At 63.7% G+C, this 22,021-nt stretch overlaps 4 protein-coding genes and 1 long non-coding RNA gene across 15 annotated transcripts in view; 2 read left to right on the plus strand and 3 right to left on the minus strand.

Annotated features, from left to right (window-relative positions):
- GRIN1 (glutamate ionotropic receptor NMDA type subunit 1) overlaps window positions 1–2,558 on the plus strand; it is a 31,097-nt gene extending 28,539 nt beyond the window's left edge. For 4 of the 9 annotated variants that reach the window (XM_031014214.3, XM_031014218.3, XM_031014221.3 and 1 more), the window contains one exon: window positions 1,576–2,558. In XM_031014214.3, coding sequence (XP_030870074.1) covers window positions 1,576–1,644 — 69 coding nt within the window. In that variant the 3' untranslated portion in view covers window positions 1,645–2,558. Of the gene's footprint in view, window positions 1–1,211 lie in introns of all 9 variants that reach the window. The other 5 variants (XM_031014219.3, XM_031014215.3, XM_031014213.3 and 2 more) reach the window with 2 other exon arrangements.
- A 1-nt stretch (window position 2,559) lies between these two features.
- LRRC26 (leucine rich repeat containing 26) lies at window positions 2,560–4,363 on the minus strand. Its single transcript, XM_004048925.5, has 2 exons — window positions 3,076–4,363; window positions 2,560–2,990 (listed from the first exon to the last, which is right to left on the minus strand). The coding sequence occupies exons 1-2, from the start codon at window positions 3,743–3,745 to the stop codon at window positions 2,656–2,658; spliced, it is 1,005 nt and encodes a 334-aa protein (XP_004048973.1). The 5' UTR covers window positions 3,746–4,363; the 3' UTR covers window positions 2,560–2,655.
- A 288-nt stretch (window positions 4,364–4,651) lies between these two features.
- On the minus strand, window positions 4,652–5,777 carry TMEM210 (transmembrane protein 210). Of its 2 annotated transcripts, none has more exons than XM_019033221.3 (4): window positions 5,661–5,777; window positions 5,362–5,497; window positions 5,135–5,164; window positions 4,652–4,886 (listed from the first exon to the last, which is right to left on the minus strand). In XM_019033221.3, exons 1-4 carry the CDS (start codon window positions 5,746–5,748, stop codon window positions 4,697–4,699), a joined length of 444 nt encoding a protein of 147 aa, XP_018888766.1. In that variant the 5' UTR covers window positions 5,749–5,777; the 3' UTR covers window positions 4,652–4,696. The 2 variants fall into 2 exon arrangements, with proteins under 2 accessions (XP_018888766.1, XP_063552286.1); XM_063696216.1 differs by having other exon boundaries at window positions 4,652–4,898; window positions 5,661–5,773.
- A 100-nt stretch (window positions 5,778–5,877) lies between these two features.
- On the plus strand, window positions 5,878–11,698 carry LOC134756923 (uncharacterized). The gene is made up of 3 exons (XR_010130411.1): window positions 5,878–6,099; window positions 6,960–7,049; window positions 10,132–11,698. It is a non-coding gene; the product is annotated as an uncharacterized lncRNA (long non-coding RNA).
- ANAPC2 (anaphase promoting complex subunit 2) lies at window positions 8,502–22,021 on the minus strand. Of its 2 annotated transcripts, none has more exons than XM_004048927.5 (13): window positions 21,797–22,003; window positions 20,863–21,485; window positions 19,618–19,750; window positions 18,302–18,476; window positions 17,511–17,630; window positions 16,965–17,082; window positions 15,523–15,704; window positions 14,628–14,769; window positions 14,291–14,366; window positions 14,020–14,223; window positions 9,437–9,566; window positions 8,966–9,201; window positions 8,502–8,877 (listed from the first exon to the last, which is right to left on the minus strand). In XM_004048927.5, exons 1-13 carry the CDS (start codon window positions 21,911–21,913, stop codon window positions 8,665–8,667), a joined length of 2,469 nt encoding a protein of 822 aa, XP_004048975.3. In that variant the 5' UTR covers window positions 21,914–22,003; the 3' UTR covers window positions 8,502–8,664. The 2 variants fall into 2 exon arrangements, with proteins under 2 accessions (XP_004048975.3, XP_018888769.3); XM_019033224.4 differs by lacking the exon at window positions 8,502–8,877 and adding an exon at window positions 11,827–11,872 and having other exon boundaries at window positions 8,972–9,201; window positions 21,797–22,021.

Below are 22,021 nucleotides of genomic sequence, written 5' to 3' on the forward strand. Positions count from 1 at the left end.
CCAAAGAGCCAGGCCTTCTGCCCTTTGGAGCCCAGAATCCCCCACCTCCTGCTCGGGGCAGCTTGTCCCTGTAGTGGATATGCACACTCGAACCAGAGGCCCCCAGAGCGAACCCAGCCTTGCTAAAGGCACCCTAGGCCCAGGCACCGTGGTGGGGAGGGGCTGCCCAGAGAGGCAGCGGAGACCTCAGCCCCGTGGCCACCCTGCAGTCCAGGGACCAGTCTGGCCCACAGGAAGCCCCCAGCCCATAAGCAGCATCACCAGAGAGAAGCTTACTACGCCCGGGGGAGGAAGTGCGATTTGCAGCCACCCGCCCCTCAGTGCACCGGAAGCGGGGCAGACCTCCAGGGCACAGACAGGACTTGGCATCAAGCAAGCCAAATCCCGAGATGAAGCCACCAGGGTGCCCCAAGAGGGACCCATGAGGCCTGGCTGCTCAGCTTCCTGGGGAAGGGACTTGGCATGCAGGATGGGTGGACAGTGAGAGCCTGTAGGCCTGGGGGCCACTGGAGGCTCAAGGAGCAGGTGGAAGCACCATTCCTGGAGCCACCTCTGCTGCGGAAAGCGGGCAGAGCTGATGCTGCAAAGTCTGAGCCAGGAGTCCCGCAGGGAACAGGGAGGAGGAATAGCACAGGGATCGTGGGCTGGGCAGGCTGGGGAAGAGGGGGTGTCCAGGCAGACAGGAGAAACAGCGATTTGGGGCAGGCAGCCACGGGGGGGCAAGCACAAATGTCGTGCAGGTGATGGGCCACTTTCAGAGGGTGACACTGGGTCCCAGGGCCCTGCCTGGAGCGGGGCCAGGTGCAGCTCAGAGACCCTCACGGTGCCCTCCCGGGGACATGTTCCCAGCGGAACCCTCACCCGAGCCTCTCTGGGCACCAGGGACCGTCCTCTGGGGCCAGTTCTGGCATCACGTGGCATCTGGGGCTGGCCCCGCCCTGCAAGGCTGAACTGTTGGGGGGCACTGCCAGCTGGGGGTCTGGGCAGGGGAGGGCAGCCCAGCTCCCACCTGGTCTCTGGGGCTGCGAGCTTATTCAGAGGGAGGCGTGGGTGGGGGGCTCCTTTGGGTAGGGTGGGGTCAGTCCGGCTGCGGAGATCCCCTGCCCCTGTCCTGTGGCCGGTCGGGGCCAGGGCGGCACTGGGCGCTGAGGGCTGGGGTCCCTGGCGGCCGGCGGGGCCAGCGGGTATTGATTGTTGGTTCTTATTTATAGAGCACCGGGGGTGGACGCGGCGCTTTGCAAAACCAAAAAGACACAGTGCTGCCGCGACGCGCTATTGAGAGGGAGGAGGGCCAGCTGCAGCTGTGTTCCCGTCATAGGGAGAGCTGAGACTCCCCGCCCGCCCTCCTCTGCCCCCTCCCCCGCAGACAGACAGACAGACGGACGGGACAGCGGCCCGGCCCACGCAGAGCCCCGGAGCACCACGGGGTCGGGGGAGGAGCACCCCCAGCCTCCCCCCAGGCTGCGCCTGCCCGCCCGCCGGTTGGCCGGCTGGCCGGTCCACCCCGTCCCGGCCCCGCGCGTGCCCCCAGCGTGGGGCTAACGGGCGCCTTGTCTGTGTATTTCTATTTTGCAGCAGTACCATCCCACTGATATCACGGGCCCGCTCAACCTCTCAGATCCCTCGGTCAGCACCGTGGTGTGAGGCCCCCGGAGGCGCCCACCTGCCCAGTTAGCCCGGCCAAGGACACTGATGGGTCCTGCTGCTCGGGAAGGCCTGAGGGAAGCCCACCCGCCCCAGAGACTGCCCACCCTGGGCCTCCCGTCCGTCCGCCCGCCCGCCCCGCTGCCTGGCGGGCAGCCCCTGCTGGACCAAGGTGCGGACCGGAGCGGCTGAGGACGGGGCAGAGCTGAGTCGGCTGGGCAGGGCCGCAGGGCGCTCCGGCAGAGGCAGGGCCCTGGGGTCTCTGAGCAGTGGGGAGCGGGGGCTAACTGGCCCCAGGCGGAGGGGCTTGGAGCAGAGACGGCAGCCCCATCCTTCCCGCAGCACCAGCCTGAGCCACAGTGGGGCCCATGGCCCCAGCTGGCTGGGTCGCCCCTCCTCGGGCGCCTGCGCTCCTCTGCAGCCTGAGCTCCACCCTCCCCTCTTCTTGCGGCACCGCCCACCCACACCCCGTCTGCCCCTTGACCCCACACGCGGGGGCTGGCCCTGCCCTCCCCCACGGCCGTCCCTGACTTCCCAGCTGGCAGCGCCTCCCGCCGCCTCGGGCCGCCTCCTCCAGACTCGAGAGGGCTGAGCCCCTCCTCTCCTCGTCCGGCCTGCAGCCCAGAACGGGCCTCCCCGGGGGTCCCCGGACGCTGGCTCGGGACTGTCTTCAACCCTGCCCTGCACCTTGGGCACGGGAGAGCGCCACCCGCCCGCCCCCGCCCTCGCTCCGGGTGCGTGACCGGCCCGCCACCTTGTACAGGACCAGCACTCCCAGGGCCCGAGCGCGTGCCTTCCCCGTGCGGCCCGTGCGCAGCCGCGCTCTGCCCCTCTGTCCCCAGGGTGCAGGCGCGCACCGCCCAACCCCCACCTCCCGGTGTATGCAGTGGTGATGCCTAAAGGAATGTCACGCAGTTTTCGGTCTGTGTCGCTTGTTGACGCCGGCAGACAGTGTAAAGGGAGGGCAAAGGCATGGGGGAAGCTTCGAGCGCTCCAGGCGGCCGCGGCCGCTCAGGCTTGGGCGGCAGCGGCGGGGCTCCCTGGGTCCGCGGGCGAGGCACAGCCGTGGGGGTCGGGATCGGGGTTCGGGTCTGGCGGTCTCGGCGGGCGGAGGGCGGCGGTGCGGAGGCGGCGGCGGCGGCGCGCACGGCAGGCGGTGAGCCCGGAGCCCAGCGCTAGGCAGGAGGCCAGGCTGACGAGGAAGGAGGCCGGCCCGAGCGTGTAGACCACGGCCAGGTCCCGCAGGGCGAGCGGCTGCGCGCAATGGCTAAAGGCGGCGTCGGAAAAGGCAGTCAGGGGGCTGAGCGTCAGGCGTCCCGGCCACACGCAGAGCACCGTCTCGGCCTCTGTGGGACACAGACAAAGGCGCGGCGTCAGGTGGCGGCTGCCGCACCGCCCTGCAGACCCCGACCCGCGTCCCCAGCAGCTCACCTGACGCGGGCAGCGGGTGCCGGCGCAGCCAGGCGCAGAGCGGGCGCAGCGCGCACCCACAGCCCCAAGGGTTGCCGCGCAGGTGCAGTGCGTCTAGAGCGGGCAGGCGGCCCAGCAGCCCCGGCGCGAGTGCCGCCAGCTCGTTGTCCTGCAGGCTGAGTGAGCGCAGCAGCGGGAGCGCGCCTAGCGCCGCGGGCTCCAGGCGCGCCAGCCGGTTGCCGGCCAATGAGAGGTTGCGCAGCTCGCGCAGCGGCGCGAAAGTACCTGGTGCCAGTGCTTCCAGTTGGTTGGCGCTCAGGTCCAGCAGCTGCAGCGCGCCCAGGCCCCAGAAGGCTCGCACATGCACCGAGTGCAGCCCGTTCTCGCTCAGGTCCAGGCGCTGTAGCGCGCCCGCTCCCGCGAAGGCACCTGGCGGCAGCGCACGGACGCGGTTGTGGTCCAGCAGCAGCGCGCGCAGGCGCAGGCTCAGGCCCGCGGGCACAGCGGGCAGCGAGAGTGCCGAGCAGCTGGCCAGGCCTCCCGGCACGCACGTGCACACCTCGGGGCAGTCCGGGGCGCCCGGGGACCCCGAGGGCGAGGCCGTGGCCGACACCTGGGCCCAGACGGGCCAAGGCGACAGCAGCAGCAACAGCAGCAGCGGCCGAGGCCGCGACCAGGAAAGGCCCCGCATGAGGGCAGCCCCCCGGCACCCGCGGTGGGAGGCCCGCTGCCTGTGCGTCCCTGGAGCCCGTCGTCCGCGGAGCCCGTTCCTGCGGCGCCTGCACAAATACTAACTCTCTGGCCCGAGCTCAGGCAGTTCCTGTCCCACGGCTGGATCCACGCTTGGGGCGGGGGCAGGGCAAACAGCCAACGCCCGGCACCGCCAGCCACCTGTCCGGGAGCTCCAAACTACTCTTGGCTCAGCGCCGGCCACAGCGCTATCAAGACCACCTCGCCCCGCCTTGTCCACCACCGGGCGCCCGCCGAGCCCTGACCTGAGCAGCAGGACACCGCCCACCTGCACCCGCCCAGCTCACGGCTGCGACAGGCGCCCACACGCAATGCAACCCAGAGGTCCTGCCCCTCACCCGTCTCGACCCCACCCAGGCTCAGCAAAGTGATCCCAACGTGCACATGCGGAGTGGCCCCCAAGCAGGGATGGTCCCATTCCCATGCTGGATGGGGCCTGGGTTGGAGACAGGCCTTGGGGTGGAGGGAGACAGCACACCCGAGGCAGGAGAGGCGTGCCTGCCCCACCCCTCCCCCCAGGACTCTCCTGGTATAGAGGCACAGACCAGTGCAGTGGGGCAGGGGTATCAGCCCAAGTCCTCCTGTTAAACCCAGCGCCCTTCACAGTTGCCAGTTGCAGGTCCTGTTCTAGGGGCTTTCCAAAGCTGGGTGCAGGAAGGAGCCGGGCTGACCAGCTGTGGCAGAGGAGGTGGAAACATTAGGGGTATGGCATCCTGCCATGGGGCAGAGGAACAGGGGAACTTGCTGTGGGGCCTGGGCACCCTGCTTTGATGAGACCCATATGCGCGTGCACCCCCCATGATGCAGCCGTGAGGGGTGTGAGGGCCTGCAGGGAGGACAGTGCACAGCCACTAAATACGCTTTAATTCCCCTCCCCCAGCTGCCCTCAGCCCTACGCAGGTGGTAGGGGCGGGGGTGGTGGCGGCTCCTCTGAAGAAGCCTCCATGGGGATGGCCACAAGGCTCTGATCCTCTAGTGGTGGCACCATGGAGACCTCCAGGTCAGCATCCATTAGCTGGGACTCCACGTAAACTGGGTGCAGGTCCATGCAATCTTCCTGGACCCCAAAATTCTCCACCAACCTGCATGACGGGCTGGGTCATCATGAGCTGGTAGAGTCCTGGTCCCCCAGGACAGGCCGGCGTCTGGGACAGTGCACCCCCACAAAGGGCCTCCCTTGGGACAGCACCCCTCCTCTTCCAGGGACAGCACCCCTCCTCCTCCAGGGACAGCACCCCTCCTCCTCCAGGGACTCCCATGGGATAGCTCCCCCCGCCAAGGGCCTCCCCTGAGACAGCATGCCCCCCTCGAGGGCCTCCCTGGTGCTCACCTGTTGTCCACTTGTCTCAGGCATGTTTCACTGAGGGGACAAAGGCCAACATGAGTCCTGGAACAGTGCTGGGCCCCCAGACCTCCCCCAACACACGCCTAGGAAACGCCGTTCCTACCCCAGGTGACAGCCCACCCAGGGGGTAAAGCCCCTCTTGCAAGACCAAGGGCCCAGGGTGGGCAGCCTGGCCTCACTCCCATCCTCTCCCGGCCCCAGGGTTCACGCACCCCTTGGCCCGCAAGACACCAATTGCCACGATGACGAGGGCACAGAAGCAGCTGGCACTGATGCCCGCCAGCACCACAAGGAGGGCGATGAGGGCCTCGCGGCTGAGGCCAAGGCTGCATTCACAGTAGGTTCCAGCTGCGGAGACAGGGCCACATGGCCACGGGCCGGTCACCTGCCTGCGGAGGGCCCCCAAGTCTGCCCCTGCCCTGGTGGCCACCAGAAGGACACCAGAGCTCCCGCCTTGCCTGGGGAAGGGGAGCCATGGCTGGGAGCAGAGTGTGGGGGCAGGAGGAGGCACCTGCAGCAGGGATGAGCAGAAGGGACAAACATGTGAGGCCCAGGGGGCCGCCACGCAGGCAGGACGCAGGCCAGGGACCGGGGGCCATGTCCAGCCCTGGCCCCACTGCACACCTCTGACGGAACTGTTGGAAGGTTCTGACTTCACAGTAGCACTGTGAGGTGGGGGTGGGGGGGCTCGCAATGCCAGTGTGTCATTTGCCCTTGGGCACCGCAATTCGAGGAGCCATGGCCAAGCAGCTCTGGGAATGGGACAGGTAGGGTGGACAGACGCCTGAGAGCCCAGCCAGCTCAGGCCACCTCTGAGGCAGAGGCAGCAGTGGGGCTGGCCTGGTCTTACGGGCAGTCCTTCAGTGGTTTCACCGTGTTAGCCAGGATGGTCTCGATCTCCTGACCTTGTGATCCGCCCGCCTCGGCCTCCCAAAGTGCTGGGATTACAGGTGTGAGCCACTGCGCCCGGCCAAATCCTTCACAGTGAAAGGGGGTGGGCAGCACTCCAGGCCCCGATGTGGGTGTGGTGGCCTGGCAACCTTGCAGGGTGGGCGGAAGGCAGCCTCGGCCTCAGCTCCCTCCCAGCATAAGGGCTGCGGCAGCTCAGCGTGTGGGCTGGGCTCCAGCTGGCTGTAGGTCACCTTCCTCCAGGGCTGGGGCAGGAAGGGGCCAAGGACGGCTAAGGGGGTGGGCTTGCACCCAGCCTCCCTCCCCACTGCTTCTGGGAGGGTCTGGCTCACACCCTGGCAAAGCTCAGGTCAGAAGGGCTGCCGGCACCCAAGGGAATCCCCCATCAACTTGGAAAGGTCTGGGGGACACTGGCCACCCGTCTGAGCAGGACCCCAAGCCCTGCCTCCCGGACATCCCCCATCCGAGGCTCCAGACTAAAGGTGTCACTGAAGTTGGAGCCCCCAGGAGCTTTCCCCTCTGCAGGAAAGGCAAGCGTTGCCCAAGGAAGTTGACCGCAGGCCAGCATGGCCAGGGTTGCTTTCAGCCTCCTCCCTGAACCTGCTGTTCCAGGCTGGGAGAGAGGCCCCTGCCCTCCCAGCCTCCCCTCCTCTGGACCTGCCAAGCAAACCGCCAGGCAGCAGAAGGAAACACCTGCCCCACAGCAAACGGAGGCCAGGCCTCCTGCCAGCTCAGGACCCATGGGGCATGGGGGGCGGGGCGGGCACAGTCTGGCCCCAGTGGCCCTGGTCACCAGGGACCCCCTCGCCTGTTGACAGGCACCCTCCTGCTAGGGTCCTCCGACCTCTGACTTGCCAAGTGACACCGTGACCCGAGATGCACCCTTTGCCCTTGTCTTCAGGACACAACCAGAGATGGAATCCACAAGACACAGAACAAAAGGTGTACCAGAGCCAGGCTGGCAGTGACACTCGACAGGCCAGCCCAGCAGGTTTGTATCCTGGTTAGGACAATGGCACACCCAGCCTGGGGCCAGGTGGTGGCCATGGACAGCGGGATCCAGGCAAGGCCACCTTGCTCTGAGGGGGCATCAGAGCAATCGGGACCCCCCACCAGAATTCAGGAGAGGGGTCCCTCTTTTTGTGACAGCAGCACAGACAGCCTTGGAGTGAAGTGGAGCAGGTGGCAGGGCCCAGGGCTAGAGGGGAGATACCGCACAGGCGGAAGCAGCCCTCCTTGGCGGGGCAGAGGCCTGATGGGCACAGGCTGTGCATCTGGTGCCTGCCTAATCCCGGCCACTTCCTCCTTCAAGCCCTGAGGCAAACAGAGTTCTCCAGAGCAAGGAGGGTGCAGGGATGTCCACTGAACAGGACGGCTCAAACAGGCCAGAGCTGGAGAGGTGGGAGGGTGCTGGGCGGTGGCTGCAGGAACCCACAACAATGGACATGGCACCAGCAAGGGCATCAGGCCAGAGCTGCAGAGGTGGCAGGGTGCTGGGCGGCGGCTGCAGGAGCCCAGGACCGTGGACATGTGGGAACCAGCAAGGGCATCTGGGGACAGCGGTGGGAGCACTGAAACCAGGCGCAGCTCACAGCCTGGGAAGGCGCTGCAGCAGGAGCGGGACTCGAGGCACCAGTTCAAAGGGCCTTTGTCCCCCGAGAGGACGGCGCCATCGGGGTGGAACGTGTCTGGCCTGGAAACGGCACCTCTGGGACAGAGGCCCAGGTTTGAGCAGCAGAAGAGCCCAGAACTGGACCCTAGGGCCCTTGCTCAGTTTTCTGGCGTCTCCCTCTCCTAGTGCCAGCCTCTAGGACAGGACCTGGGCAGCCTGCACACACGTGACCACACGTGTGACGGACATAGGGGGCGACCTGCCTTTCTGAGGCACACCTGTGAAGCTGAGCCCTCCGGCCACCCTGCCTGAGTGTGGAGCAGGGGACAAGTGCCCAGTCCCTCTGGCCAGCAAGGCATAGCCTTCGGCAGAGCCTCACTGCCAGAGATGAGGCGTGTTGGCCTAGAGGTCATTCGCCAGCCTCAGCAATTCCAACCGAACCCACACAACGTCCCAACCTCGCCCGAAACCTCCTGGCCCAGCATGTGGAGGTGGGCACAGGCTGAGCAGAGGGTGACCCCAGGGCTCCTTCTAAACGCCGGAGGCACAGGGATGGAGCTGGAGGTCTGGCGGGCAGCAAGCACCAAGCCCTAGGACGTGGCTGCCTGAGCCTTGGCCCGGGTGTGACGTGGACCTTCACGTGCCGCTTCCTGAGCACCCTGGGTGGGGGGCGGCCCAGGATCCTCTCAGGAGGCTACATTCCCAGTGCAGATGTGTAGGCCTGGGTGGCCCCTCACCTGCTGCTGAGGAGCAGGCCCTGCCAGGCTGAGAGAGAGGCCCAGGCTAGAGGAGGATCCTGGGGGCCCCCACAAAGCCACCACGACAGAAAAGGATGATCTGACTTGCTTTAATCTGCACACTGCAGGGGTGGGGGTGGGCGTGCTCCTGAGCAGTGCATTCTGGGACACAGGCGGGCGGGGGCTGGCATGGGAGGACGAGAGCACCTGCAGGGCAGCGCCTGGCAGGCGGGCGGGCGGGCGGGCGGGCGGGTGTGTCAGCTGCAGTTCTTGGGCAGGCGGTAGACACCGGCCGAGTAGACGAGCTGCTGGTCCCGCACCTTCTTCTGCAGGTAGCCCTGCAGCTCCTGCAGGTCAATCTCGGCCAGTGCAGGCCCAGTCACCACAAACATGCGGAGCATGTTGTAGATACGATCCAGTGAGAGGCTCTCCAGGTTGGTCAGCATGGCCTGGATGTACGTCCAGAAGAGCTGCGGACACAGGCCAGCCCCCATCAGGCACCTGCAGGCCTCGCCCTCGTCCCCGCCCCCGGGCCCCCCGTGGGGCCTGCACACGCACCAGCAGCTCCTCCTCCTTCTGGTCGGCCTGGGAGGCCATGCCGGAGTCGCTCTCGTCGTCGCTGTCGATCAGCACCATGTTGTCCCGGTCCTGAGGCCGCTCCTCCTCGATGACAGAGAAGGTGCCGGGGGGCTCTTCACGCAGCACACCCTGCTGCAGCCACACGGACATCCGCCGCCGCAGCAGCGCCACGGGCATCTTCACCGCCTTGCTCAGTTCCTCCAGGGTCCAGCTGGCTGCGTGCAGAGTCACCGGGACGCTGGGCAGCCTGGGCACGGGCTGCACCTCCCCTGCCTCCTGTCAGCCAAGAGGTCGGGGGGCTCCCAGGCCACCCTGCCTTGCCCGTGGGAAAGGGAAGGGTGCTGCCTGCTGGCACAGCTGCCCCAAACCACACCCTCACTGGGGAACAGCCCCTCACCCACAGCTGGGCCGTGTGGCCGGGGCAGACCAGCTAGGGGCTGGTGGGCTCACCTTGGTCCTGAAAATACAGCAAGATCACCGCCTGTACCGGGGTGACCGCCACAGACAGCGTGCGGTCGGCCAGCTCCACGTCCATGGTCACCAGGCCCAGTGTGTGCTTCCAACTGAGGGTCCGCATGGCCTAAGGAGGGCTAGGGTCAGCGTGGGCAGCTCGGCCGCAGGGGGCTCAGGCCCACGGGCTCTGCCACCTGGTACCCAGTGAGAAAGGGGCTCCCAGAGCCACCTGCCCCACCCCACCCTGGCAGGCAGGTGAGCAGCGAGAGCACAGGACTGGGTGGGGTCCCCACCGGCTCAGCCACCATGAAAGGGCAATGGGGCCAGCATCATAAGGGGTGTCCCGAAAAGGCTACATGGGCCTCCTGACCCCCAGTGCTTGGAAATGTGGCCATATTTGCAAACAGGTTGATGCAGATGTAACTGAGGTGTATCCTAATCCAATTGACTGGGTCCTTCTAAGAAAAGGAAAGACAGGAAGACACAGGCAGGCGGGGAGGGGGCCACACGAAGACAGAGACCACCTGGAGCAACGCGGCCACAAGCCAAGAAACACCAAGGGCTGTGGCAAACACCAGAAGCTGGGGGGCAACGGAGGTCTCTAAGAGGTTTCAGAGGGAACGGGGCTGCCAATACTTTCATCTTGGACTTCCAGCCTCCAAAACTAAGACAATCTATTTCTGTTTTTTAAGCCACCCAGTTTGTGACACTTTGTTACAGCAGCCACAATAAACGAACAGATTCTGGTATCAGGAAGGGTGCTGCCGAAACCTAACACCAAGAACTGTGGCAGCAGCTTTGGAAGTGGGTGATCGGAAGAGGCTGGAAGAACTGGTGAGGCCTGCGCGACTGTTGCTAGAAAGGCATGAAGACAAGCCTGGAAATGGCTGGAAGAGGAGAGCTGCCGCCGTCTTGGAGAATACACACAGCATCACAGACTGGATGTCGGCAGCAATGCCGACCCAACAGGTGCTTCCAGTGAGGTCTCAGATGGAAATGACTGTGCTACTGGGAACCGGAGGAGGCAGCAGAGAGCTTGGCTGGCTGCTGCTCTGCTGTTGGGTGCGAAGTGGGACCTGCAGCTGATGAGCCTGGACATCAAGCTGAGATTTCCAAGCAGTGTGGAAGGTGCCACCTGGCTTCTCCTTGCTACTTATAGCAGAATGCAAGAGGGAAACAATCAGTGAGGCAGGGACCATTAAGCAAAAAGGCACCAGCCCTTGGGGATGTGAAAAATGCTGTATCCAGGCAGCTCTGAGACGTGGCCAAGGGTGTGGCTGGACCAGGGTTTGCTAGACATGAGGTGTGACCTGTGTATCCAACTAACCACCTCAGCAGCAGACAGGGACAGGTGGGGCCTCCGGGAAAGGGCTGCAGACCCGCCTGTCTGAAGGCTTCGGCACTGGTGAGCTGCATAAGCCAACAAGGTGTGAGAATTTTACACCAGCAGAAGTGCTGCCGGGCTGGACTGAAAGGAAGGCAGGCTCCAAGAGCAGAGCCGCCGAGGCCGAGGATGACGGGGCGGGGCTGCCCCTGCAGGCCGAGGACGGAGCAGAGGGCCAAAGAGGATTCGCAGGCCTGGAAGTCAAGTGGAGTTTCGGCTGCTGGGTTTGGACTCGCTTGGGACCTGCCAACCTTTTTCCTCCCAGTTTTCCCTTTTGGGGTGGGAATGTGTATGCTTGTCTTACGGCTGAACTTTTGAAACAGATCATCTGTTGGCTGATTTCACGGCGTCCCAGCTGGAGGACTGGCGCACACTCCAGCCTCAGCTGGACCTCGTTAAGATGTATTTACATAGAGGAATGGCGCACACTCCAGCCTCACCTGTACCTCGTTAAGATGCATTTATAGGCTGAGATGTGTGTGGAACTTTGTGTGGATGGTAGTTAGATCAGATTTTGGACTTGGAATTGATGCTGAAATGGTGAAGACTTTTGGGGACACTGGGGCTGTCACTTGCACATGGGAGGGGCCCGCCACGGGGAAAATTGTCATGCACTGAATTGTGCCCCTCGAAAAATGACACATGAACCCCTAACTCCCGGTGCCTCTGATGGGATCTTATTTGGAAATACGGTCATTAAAGATATAATTAAGATGACGTCACCCTGGAATAGAGAGAGTGTTCTTCTAAGAGGGAGATAGGAACAGAGACACGGGGGAACATCACGGGTGACGCGGCAGAGACCAGAGCGAGGCACCCACAGGCCCCAGAGCTCCTGGAGCCCCCAGAAGCTGGAAGAGGGGAGGAAGCAGCCTCCCCTAGAGCCTTCGGAGGGCCCTGCTGACCCTGACTTTAGACTTCTGACTTCTGTAAAATGATACGTTTCTTTTAAGCCCCCTGGTTTGTGGTACTTTGTTCTGGTAGCACCGGGGCACTGACACACCTGCTCTGTGGGCCAAGGGCTCCTGAGTCCTTCCAGGATCCGGCAGCTTTTAATGGAAACAAACCCCTCTTTATGGACAGAAAATGGAAGTGGAGTCAGTGGCTTGCTAGGTCCTAGTTCTGGCTCCAAGGCCATGACCTCCACAAACGCCACTGGCCAGCCTGCTGCAGGACACATGCAAGGGCTCAGGGGCAACCGGCTCAGGGGTGACGCTGTGGGCTGCATGGCCAGCCACGTGTCCAACAAGGTCGCTCAGCCAGGAGCTCTGCTGGTGGGACCTCTCAGCACAGCCCCGGGGCCTTCCTGAGCCACTCCTGTGTCCCGCTGAAGTTAAGACAAAGGGCACTAGAGTGTGGCTGTCCCAGCACATCAGGCCTGAGCAACGGGCAGTGGCTGAGCCACGCCTGGAACCCAAGGCGGGACCCTGGAGGGAGGCCATTGGGGCCTTGCCTGGAAGCAATGCTGGAGAGCCTGAGGCAGCCAGAGGGGCAGGGGGAAAGAGACCGAGCACGGAGCCGGGCCACACAGATGATTTTTACCAGAACACAGCGGGGCTCGGTGCCCGCAGGCTCCAGAGACACCAGGCTGTATCACAGGCCAGAGCTCGAGGTGTGGGGATGGCCAGGGTGCTCCTTCCCACCGGGAGCAGGTGCAAGCCACACAGACCCTCCACAAGCTGCAAGGGACACCTGGACTCTTCCAGAGCCAAGCTGAGGCCTGGAGGGAGGCAGCAGGCATTCGCCACCGTGGTCAGCAGCCCGGCCCTACCACAGGCCCTTGGCCTCCCGCCCTGGGGGCCTCCGCCTGGCCCTCCCCTTGTCTGTCTCCAGAAGAAAGCTTCTCCCTTGGTTTCTAAAGTGGACACATCGCCCTGCCCTCCCCTAGGAGTAAGTTCCCTTGGTCTGTCAACACAGCAAGGCCCTCTTACTTGCAAAAGAAAAAAAGAAAACACATCTAGGTCCAGCCTCCTTCACAGCAGACCTGGAGAAGCTGTAGACCCTCCCTTGAACTCAGCCCTGCCCACCCACCGGCCTCCTGGCGGCTCTGTCCTGAGGCTGCTCCTCCTGCCTGGGCTGAGGCTGGACCATCCCCTTCCTGGGGTACCTGGGGTTGGGGTCTGCAGACTGGGTGCCGGCTGTGCCCCAGGACCCTCTCCTCACATGTCCCCCGCTGGGATGCCCGCCTCCCCCCAGTCCTGAGCACTCGCTGGGCACACCGGAGGCCTCACAGGCCCCACAGGCCCCACACATCAGACAGAAAGCCCTGGAACCCGCCTGTGACGACCATCCCGACCCCTTCCTCCCCGAGCCGACACCTCCCGCCTGTGACGACCATCCCGACCCCTTCCTCCCTGAGCTGACACCTCCCACCTGACTATGAGCTCAGGGAAAGAACCGCCAAGCCTAGTTCCATCCCTCAGGCTCTGGACGCCTGTCCTGGGACTGCTGGGATCTCAGCAGTGCTGCCAGGGGAAGTGAGCCAAACGTGGCCAATACCATCCTCTGGGCACACTGTCCCCATCTGCCAGTGACCTCCAGGCCAGGGCTCACTCCTCCACTCCCCACATCTGCTCCCCTCCTACTCCCACCACAGACCCATAGCCCCGGTCCTCAAGTACCACTGGAGCCTGCAAAGGCAGTTCTCAAGGAAACAGACCTGGAGAAGGGGGCAGGGCTGGGGTCCTGGGGGTCAGGTGCGCTTGGGAGTGCTGCCCTGGGCAGAGGGCAACCCTGGCTCCCTAGCTGCCTCCCTGCAGTGACGCAAGGCACCCCAAGCCCCGGTTCTGAGAGGCAGAGGCTGGATAGCAAAAGAGGAGGAAACGCTCAGAGGGCAGGGCCTGCTGTGGCCACAGGGGTCCCCATGAAGCAGTTCAGGAGACCTGGGCCCAGCACAGCCCACCCAAGCGCCTGTGGGCCACGGGGACGCTCGGTCACAGGGGGCACAGGGGGCACGGGCTCACTGGGAGGAAGCCCGCAGGGATGCTCGCTCACAGGGGACACGTGGTTGCTGGGAGGAAGGCGGAGAGAGCGTGGGCCAGGCCCACTCCCTCTCCTGCAGAGGTGGCTGCGAGACGGGACCAACCCAGAGACACTCGGGTGACAACGGGGCGGCCACAGGCACCAGGCTGCTGGGAGCCCCGCAGTGCAGGGTAGGGGTGCCGAGAGCCCATGGGGTGGCCTGGCATGGAGGTACCTTGAGCTGCTCATACTTCTTGCAGTAAGCCTCCAGGGCTGCCCTGATATCCTCGGGGACCTCCAGCTTCTCGTCCTTGAAGGGCGGCCAGAACTCACTGGACAGGATGACAGCGTAGACCCCGAACGGTGGCTGCTCCTCTGCTGGCCGCTTCTCATCCTCCTCCCGGATGTTGGCATTGATGCGGCGAGAGTCCGCCATGTCCTGAGGAGGAGCCGGTGTCACGGGGAACCTGCGGGGCGGCCGGGCAGCGGGCGGGGCTGGGACCCACCTTCAGCATGACTTCACAGAAGTGCATTGGGGCCTCGCCAAAGCGCAGCTTCAGCAGCTCCACATTGCGGATCTCCCTGGAAAGACGAGCGTCTGGGCAGGGGGTCGTGATGAGCCCCAGCCCCAAGGAGCACCTGTGGCAGGGCACGGGGGGTACCCCCCAGGCAGAGCAGGGAGCCTGTGTGGGCACCCCGATGGCTAGCACACCCCCAGCCAGGAGTGGGGGCGGAAGCACAGCTCCAACCAGGCCCCAGGCACGGCGTCAGGGCCCTGTCCCGACAGAGGCTCGGCAAAGGCCCCGGCACCCACGGAGACGGCCGGCGCGTCGCAGGCCTCACCGCTCGGGGCTGAAGCTGAACTGGTGCAGCAGGCGGTCGGCCAGCAGCGAGCGGTACTCGTTGATGAAGAGGTCCTTGCTGCCGTAGATGCTGACCAGCAGGCTGATGATGTCCGATGAACGCCGCTTGGAGCTCGACTTCCCTGGCATGGTGGGGGCAGGGGTGTCACCTGACAGGCACCTGGGCAAGGACAGGGCCACCCTCCTCCCATCCCGCCCAGCCAGACGGCACAGCCCAGCATGGCTCTTCCTGAAGGCCCTCGAGGCTGGGAGCAGCCCTGAGCCTCCCGGGAGACCTGGAGTCAGGTCCTGGAGCAACAGCTTCAATCCCCAGCCCCTCTCACCCCACAGGGACCCCCCGGGACTCCCATGCAGGCTTAGGGGACAAGCCAAAGGTCCTGGGGTTTTCCTCTGAGAGAGACTAAAGATGTGTTGAAGACTTACCATCTGTGCCAGGGCAGGGGCCAGGCCTGGGCCCCATAGCCCTCAGAGCCCTCGCAGACGAGGGCCAGGCACAGATGGGCTCTGAGCAGGAGCTGGCACCCTAACGGGACTTTGAGGCCCAAATCAGTACAGAGCTCAGGGGTCACCCACGTCTTCACTCCCCTGCCAGGTGCAGTGGCGGGGCAGGGACACCCCACAGCTCACAAGCGGTGGGAGGCAGGGTATCCCCCACGGCCAGAGTGACCAGCCACAGAGGAACACAGCCCATCACCGGCCTGCCCAGGCTGGCAGGCGGCGGAGCACTGCCCTGACCTTTGACACCCTCAAGCCTCTGAGACACTAGCGACACCTGACACAGCCAAGCTCTGTGACAAGGGATGAGTCCAGAGCGGACGGCCTGGCTGAAGCCCCCCCCCCGCACTGGTGAAATGGACCATGCGGGGCAAGCTAACCTGGATCGGCATCCACAGGGTCCGGGACCCAGTCCTCTGGCTCGCCTGAGTCATCCTCGCTGTCCTGGCCTGTCTCCAGGCTCGCCGGGTCAGTCTTGGACAGCTCAACAGCCAGGTCCCCTGTCCCGTCCGAGTCCCCCGTCAGCCCAGCCACGATCTGCCGCACTGTGTCCTCCCGTGTCCTGCCAATGTGAGTGCTGCTGTGGCCCACAGTGTGGACACCCTGCGTGCACCTCCCACCACTCATTCCAGTCCCGGCCCCATCTAGGCCAGCACCACCGATCCTGCCTCTACACTCAGTGGTGACGGGCTATGTACTAAACACAGGCCCGTCAGACTCCTTAAAAACAAATAAACCCAACGTTACTTGGGAGCAGCAGGAGCTGCGAGCGCAAGGCCGGCCTGCATACCTGCAATCCCAGCACTCAGGGACACTGAGCCAGGAAGACTTGAGCCCAGGTGTCAGAGGCTGCAGGGAGATAGGATTCTGCCACTGCACTCCGACAGAGCGAGAGCCTGCCTCAAAAAAAAGAAAAAGAAAAAAGGCCGGGCATGGTGGCTCACGCCTGTAATCCCAGCACTTCAGGAGGCCGAGGCAGGCGGATCACGAGGTCAGGAGATCAAGACTATCCTGGCTAACATGGTGAAACCCCATCTCTATTAAAAATACAAAAAATTAGCCAGGCTTGGTGGCGGGCGCCTGTAGTCTCAGCTACTTGGGAGGCTGAGGCAGGAGAATGGCATGAACCTGGGAGGCAGAGCTTGCAGTGAGCAGAGATCGCGCCACTGCATTCCAGCCTGGGTGAAAGAGTGAGACTCCGTCTCAAAAAAAAAAGAAAAAACAAAGAACTGGCTCAGAAGCCAGGCCAGTTACAGCCACAAAGCACCAAACGAGTCCAGGTAGGGGCCAGACTCCACCGGCTCCTGCTGCTCGGCTCCTGGGGGCCACTGTGCCTGCCAGCCCCGGGCCAGGGCCTCTGCGACCCCTGAGAAATTCCCAGGCAGCCATGTCAAGGTCCTCATTCCAACACATTCTCCACCGAACAGCCCCAGGGAGTGTCTGTTCCTTGTCGCGGGAAAGGCCAGGACAGCAGAGCCCACTCTCCTTGCCTGGTCGGCCTTGGGGACTGGTCAGCACAAAGGCGAGGCCAAGTGGAAGAACTTCTCTCTGTGCTGGAGATGGGGAGGCTTAGGAAGGGCTGTGGTGGGCCTCTGGCAGCTGCACACAGAGGGCACGGTGACACCGTGTGACAAGGACAGGTGCCCGGCACGGGCAAGAGAAAAGGAAAGAGCCTTGGGCCTGATCCCGTGCACTCAGCCCAGCTGGGGGAGACCTTGTGTCCTGACGGCCGAACACACCCTCTGACTGCCCCCCAGGACCACGAGGAGCTCAGCAGGATGCCCGGGGTCCCAGTGGCTCCTGGGCCAGCTGCGGCCCTCACCTCAGGTAGCGGCGGATGGGCTCACAGGCCACCTCCAGGATGACCATGGAAGGGTCCAGCACGCGCAGCGCCTTGATGGCAGAGATATAGAGGGTGATGATGTCACACGTGTTGACGCCTACAGCCAGGGCAGAAGCCAGCAGTCATGCAGTGCCCGGGACCACAGCCTCCCAGGGGCAACGCCCGAGTAGACAGCTGGCCATGCCGGTCAGGTGGTCTACAGGTCCCCACTGCAGCCTCGTTGCCTTGTCCCCCCATCCCCACCTCTACCTGTTCACAGGTCCCGCCCTGCAGGGAGATCTGTTCTGAGAGAACTGTCTCATCACCTCAGACCTACCGGTCAGTCCTGACTCCCTCCATAGAAGAAACAAGCAAGCTGACGGGCACCTCAGATCCCCTAAGGACCTCATCAATTGCTTCTCAACCCATTTCTTCCTTAGACCTACAAGTCCAGGGCTGGCAGACTAGGCCCCAGGCTCCCTGGACATGGGTTCCCTGGTGAGTGTCTAAGCCCAGAGTGCTGGGTGGCCGGGCAGCACACAGCACCTGGATGCAGGAGCCGAGTCTCCAGGGCAGCCTTGAGGGACACAAGCAGCTGCTGCCTCTGGTCCGTCCTCTCCAGGCAGTACTTGAGGTCTTCGATGGCTGGCCGGGAGTCTGGGAAGTCTACAAGAAGAGGAACATCCCTCAGGGACAGACACGGATGCGTGCGCACGTGCAGGCTGGTGCAGAGTGTGTGCAGTGTGGGAGAGGACATGCACTTGCCAGCCCTAGGACGATGATGAGACCACCCGTTAGGCAGCAGACATCCCCCCGACACTCTGGCGTGCTGATGCATTTGACCACAATGCCCCAGGGTGGACGGAGCAACACCCAGGGGCCAGTCCCCAGCAGGAGCCAAGGCCAAGGCAGCACAGCAGTGGACACCCAGAAGCACTGTCCAGCATCTGCCACACCTGCCCTGATCCAGGCACGGGGGACGCCGCAGTGGGGACAGTCCCAGCACTGCCCGGTGCACCCCCCTGCAAGAGTGACAGCGAAGGCACGGGGAGCCCCAGACGTGGACACAGGGAGCCCAGATGCAGACACAGAGCCGACATGGCGAAGGCCCTGGGAGCCCCAGACGCAGACACAGAGCAGACAGGGCGAAGGCACAGGGAGCCCAGACGCAGACACAGAGCAGACACGGCGAAGGCCCTGGGAGCCCCAGACGCAGACACAGAGCAGACACGGCGAAGGCACAGGGAGCCCAGACGCAGACACAGAGCAGACATGGCAAAGGCCCTGGGAAGACTCCCCAGACAGGAGAGCGGACCCCACGGCTGGGGCAGGACAACCTCGGACGATGCTGAAGAGCTCCTCAATGCGCAGGCTGGCGTAGATACGGTAGAAGAACCTTTGCACGTGGCAGCGCCAGCGACGCAGGGTGTTGCCGGCCTCGGGAGACGCAGGCCTGGCGGGGCCGTCCTGCAGGAACACCTTGCCGAGCCAGCCGACCACCCGCTCAATCCACTGTCAGGAGAACACTAGTGTGAGCTGCAGGAAGGCATGGTGAGCCCTGGGATGACTCAGAGGCTGGGAGGAGCCTCGCGGCCACCCACCCTGTCGGCCGGGACCGAGGGGAGCCCAAAGGCCACCTGTGTCTGGAGGCTGGAGCACATCAAAACCTGCAGGGTTGGTGATGGCCCAAAAGGCGACGTCCCGGCCCCCCTGCGGTCTTCATGCCTCTCACATGCGCCAGTGCCCACACTTATCACTGGCAGCAGCAACCCTAGCGTGAGACATGACAGACACACACGACCTGTGCGCTGTGCCTGGTGGGCACACTTGCCCCCACTTAAATGGATAAACACGCCCTTCAGACCAGCCTGGGAGCCCAGGCGAGCACAAACCTCTAGGTGGCAATTCCGCCGCGGGGCCCAGGCGTGCTCATGCCCCCCAGACCTGCTACCCAGTGGCAAGACTGCACGGATGTTCACCCTCTCCACCCTACTACCCACTCTTGCCCACCGCTGTGGGGACACCCTCCCTCTTTGAAAGCCCAACATCACAGCCAATCTGCACCTCAGTAGGGGGACTCTGAAACACTGAGGAAAGGACAGGTGACACATGGGAACAGGATGGGGGGACCCACATGGCTGGGCCCAGCTCCCCTATGGCTCCGGGAGCCCAGAGCAGAGCCCCAGACCACACCCCAACAGCACAGGTGCCTGGAGGCCCCATGTGAGGGTGTCTCGCTCCCCGCTGTGGTGCAGGCTGGCTGTAGGTCAGTCCATTAGGGACCAGCCGAGCGAGTCCACACTCAAGTAGGGCAGCAAACAGGAGCAGGGGGTCCATTCAGTGGCTCCTCTGGTGGGCCCAGCTTCGCCACACCTGCCTGAGGTAGCCCCCTCGGGATCCTGGCCCGATACTGCCTGCAGCCATGGGATTCTGCGCAGATCCGAAGAGCGCACCTCAGATGCGTCCTCGCTGTCACCAGGGCCCAGAAGTACTGGTCTCTACCCCACATCAAGACAGCTCCAGCCACCACCTGGTCTGGGCCCACCCAGGCCTCCATGCTCTGGATGCTTCTGAAGCCAGGTGTCAGGTTTGCCAGAAACCTACTCCCCTGTCCCCAGTGGGGCACAGCCCAAGGGGGGGGGGGGGTCCTCACCTTGTGGAACTCACGCAGGAAGGAGCGCTCGTACTCGCCTCGGCAACGGTCCTCCATCCTCTCCCGGGTCACCTGGTGTAGGGTGGTGGTCACAGCCTCGGCACTGACCCGCTCCAGCAGACTGAGCCTGTGTCTAGAGAAGAGCCCTGGCCATGGGGTACCCAGAGCACACACCGGCCCCTCTGGCCCAGAACAGCCCCATGCCAGGACTGCCCTGCCTGTAGAGTGCATGCAGCACACACACACACACACACCCAGCACACACCTCCCCACAACCCTCAGCCGTGGGGGGCGGTTGTACCAAAGGCTTCAAGAAGCCACTGGGAGCACAGAGCACTCCCAGGCTCTGCTGTCCCCACCCAGCTGGCCTCTATCCAGGTAGGGACACTGGCCTTCCCCATGTGATCAGTGGCACCAGGTGTGGCTGTCGGGGGCCCTAGCCTTATCTCCTAGGATCAACTCTGAAACGACAACCAACTGCACTGCTACCCTGGCCGCAGAGGTACAGATGCACTGTTTGTGCCTTTCAGTGCAGTCTCTGGTCTACAGGGACAAAAGGACTCAAGAGGAGGATGAGAAAAGTTGCCGTGTAACTTTTACAGGGATGAGCCCAACAGAAGCCCTTCACGGTCTCCCTGACCCCCGCCAGCAACAGGCGCACTCCTTTAGTCCACCTAAGGCCCCTCAAACAGCTGCACGTCTACACCTCCGTTCCATGTGACAAAACCACCACAAATGGCCAAGGGTGTGACAATTGCTAGAGAACTACAACAGGACCTATCTCTCACAACAAACCTCTCTCCTTTCCAAACTAACAAGAGACTGCTTGCCCTCACAAGTGACCTGATCTTCCTGGAGAAAAGCAGCAGCAAGCTTCTGTTCACAATTACAGGGCAAGGAATGTCGACGAGGGTGAGAATCATTCCTCCCCAGGATCGACAAAAGGCACAGTGGAATTCTGCAGAGTCCAGAAGTTCGGAGTTGCTAAGAAATTTGCTGCTGCAGACACAAGCCACATAGGGCCTTACCAGGGTCAAGGCATGAATCTGTGGGACTGAAGGTGAGTGACAGAAGAGAGACACCTGTGCCCAGGACACGCTGCACAGGAATCCCTGGGACTCTCTCTCTGTCATGTTCCTGGTTATGAGGACAGCTCACCAGCTTTCTGCTGAGGCCAGCTGGACCCAGGGGAGCAGCGGGGAACCAGAAGGAGCAAGGGCATGGCCATCGGGACAGACTACTCACAAGACCTGGCTGAGCTGATGGAACTGCTCCAGAGCCTGGCGACACCAGCACTGTTGCTTGTCACTGCTGCACCCTGCACACAGCGGGCTCTGCAGGAGCCGGTAGTACCGGCGACGGGCATACCGGCTGTCCAGCTCCCCTTCCAGTTCCGGGTCTGTGCCCCCTTCCCCCTTCCTCTTACTCTGCATATAGACTCTCAAGAAGCACCCATACAGACGCTGGATCATCTCTTGGAAGGTTCTGGGGGTGCTAAAGAACAAGACTCCGCGCAACATAGTGTGGACTTTTTCTCGCAGCCCCTGAGCACCAGTGCCCATCAGCAAGCCCAGGCGAGTCCATTTCTCCAGCAGCTCTAGGCTACGCAGGTAGGGATCCAGGCGGCTCTCCAGCAGGCCAAAAGCGTCAAGGAGCAGCAAAAGGCACTGGGGCTCATCCGCAGAGTTCTCGCATTGGGAGATGGCATTCCAGAACTCAGGGGAGATGTTGGCCTGCAGATCGTTCTGCAGCACCTCCACGAACCACTCCTCCAGGACCGAGTGTAGCCCGTGGCCCCTCAGAACCTCCACCGCCGCCCGGAGCTCCTCTTCCTTTGGCGGGACTGCACCGCTGGTCCGGGAAGACACCTGGAGTGCAGAAAACCGTGAGGCGAGGGGAACACAACATAGAGGTGGGGAGAGGGGGGAAGGGAAGAAGCTGAGGGGGAGGCTGCAAAAACTCCGCTGCCCCCTGACCGTGGTGCCCGGACGTTGGGCCGAAGCTATGGAAGGGCTGTCAGCGGAGCTGAACGAAACGAAACGGAAAGGTGGTGGAAAATGGCAGGACAGGACAGAGGCGGATGACGGACAGAGCCGTATGAACCCGAGGGTAGCCGCCCCAAAGCGCGTACGGTCCCGGAAACTCCGCGCGGGGCCGCCGCTCTCTTCCCAGGCCTCACCAGCCCCAGCGCAGCCGGCGGCACCAGGCCGGTGCTCACGGTGTTCCAGGCCACTAACAACTCCTGTCCGGGCCGGGAGTCGCTGTCCCCCTCCGCCACCACAACTGCCGCCGCCATCTGCACCCACCGACTCCGAGATTCGCTCGGCGCGGCGCGCGGCGATGACGCACGTCTGCACGCGCAGCCATGACGCGCACAAGGCGCTCAGCGATGTCGCGCTAGTTC

Source organism: Gorilla gorilla, chromosome 13 (assembly GCF_029281585.2).
Source record: "Gorilla gorilla gorilla isolate KB3781 chromosome 13, NHGRI_mGorGor1-v2.1_pri, whole genome shotgun sequence".
Classification (NCBI taxonomy): domain Eukaryota; kingdom Metazoa; phylum Chordata; class Mammalia; order Primates; family Hominidae; genus Gorilla; species Gorilla gorilla.